Source organism: Cystoisospora suis (assembly GCF_002600585.1).
Source record: "Cystoisospora suis strain Wien I chromosome Unknown contig_1834, whole genome shotgun sequence".
Lineage (NCBI taxonomy): Eukaryota > Apicomplexa > Conoidasida > Eucoccidiorida > Sarcocystidae > Cystoisospora > Cystoisospora suis.
Genome location: NW_027154634.1, coordinates 3,438 through 4,371, shown reverse-complemented (window position 1 = coordinate 4,371; position 934 = coordinate 3,438). Strand labels below are relative to the sequence as shown.

The following is a 934-nucleotide window of genomic DNA, read 5'->3' as shown; positions in this document are numbered from 1 at the left end:
TGGAGGGGGGGTGAACAGCAGTTCGACTCCTTTCCCTTATGCTCTTGTTCTCGATCAAAGTGTTTTCGAAATGATTCTTCTCGAGCGACTCCATCAACTTGGGGGATGTGTACGTACACTAGATCACATACACTCTATCATGTGCTGGAGATCTTGACTTCGCTCGCCATGCCTCTTAGCATGTGCTACGGCTGTTGCACCAGCTGTTCTCTCTATCTGGCTGGTTCTCTGAATGTAGAGATGGATATGTCTATTTCTTTGTGTGAATATCTATGTATGAATATGTCTGTTTGCATGTATGAATATCTATGTCTCCAACTGGACTCATGTGTGTTGATAGTGCTGGATATCTGTCTGTGTGAATAGCTAGCGGTCTACATGCAGACATGTCTGTGTTTCATGATCTCATACTAGAATCGTCAAAGTCTTTCTTGCTACTGATCTCTTGACGGCAAGAAGCCCCATCCTTCATGGTGTCTTTCTTCTTTTCTTTTCCTTCCTGTGGCATCAACTATCTCATGCATACACCTTTACAAATCAACAGTTTTCAGAGATGCCTTGTGTCTCTATCTCTTCTTGGTAGACGAATAGAGACTCCGCTCAGCAAAATCTTGATAGACATGTGTCCGCACAGACATCGTATATAACTTGAGGAAGCTCCAGAAACTTCCTTCTCATTCTCTTCTGTCTCACTTCTCCTCCTCTTCGTATTTCTCTGTAGGTGTTGATATGGATATGCAAGTAGAAACGCACTCTATACATAACATGTCTACATATGAATCTTCATATACACAAGGTGGTGTACACACACATATATATGTCAGGAATTCACGATGTGTATATATAGAACATACCTGCGTATGTTTGCCGAGTTTATAGAGACATGTGTGTGTATGTATATCTCTATATGTTAGAGATGTTTACGTCCCCCTGT

At 41.6% G+C, this 934-nt stretch overlaps 1 protein-coding gene across 1 annotated transcript in view; it reads left to right on the top strand.

Moving 5' to 3' along the window:
* Window positions 1-4: 4 nt before the first annotated feature.
* Window positions 5-934, top strand: part of CSUI_004077 (fad binding domain-containing protein) — a 3,775-nt gene continuing 2,845 nt past the window's right edge. The window contains exon 1 of the mRNA XM_068064272.1: window positions 5-109. Within this exon, the coding sequence (XP_067923752.1) occupies window positions 71-109 (39 nt within the window). The 5' untranslated portion in view covers window positions 5-70. The remainder of the gene's footprint in view (window positions 110-934) is intronic.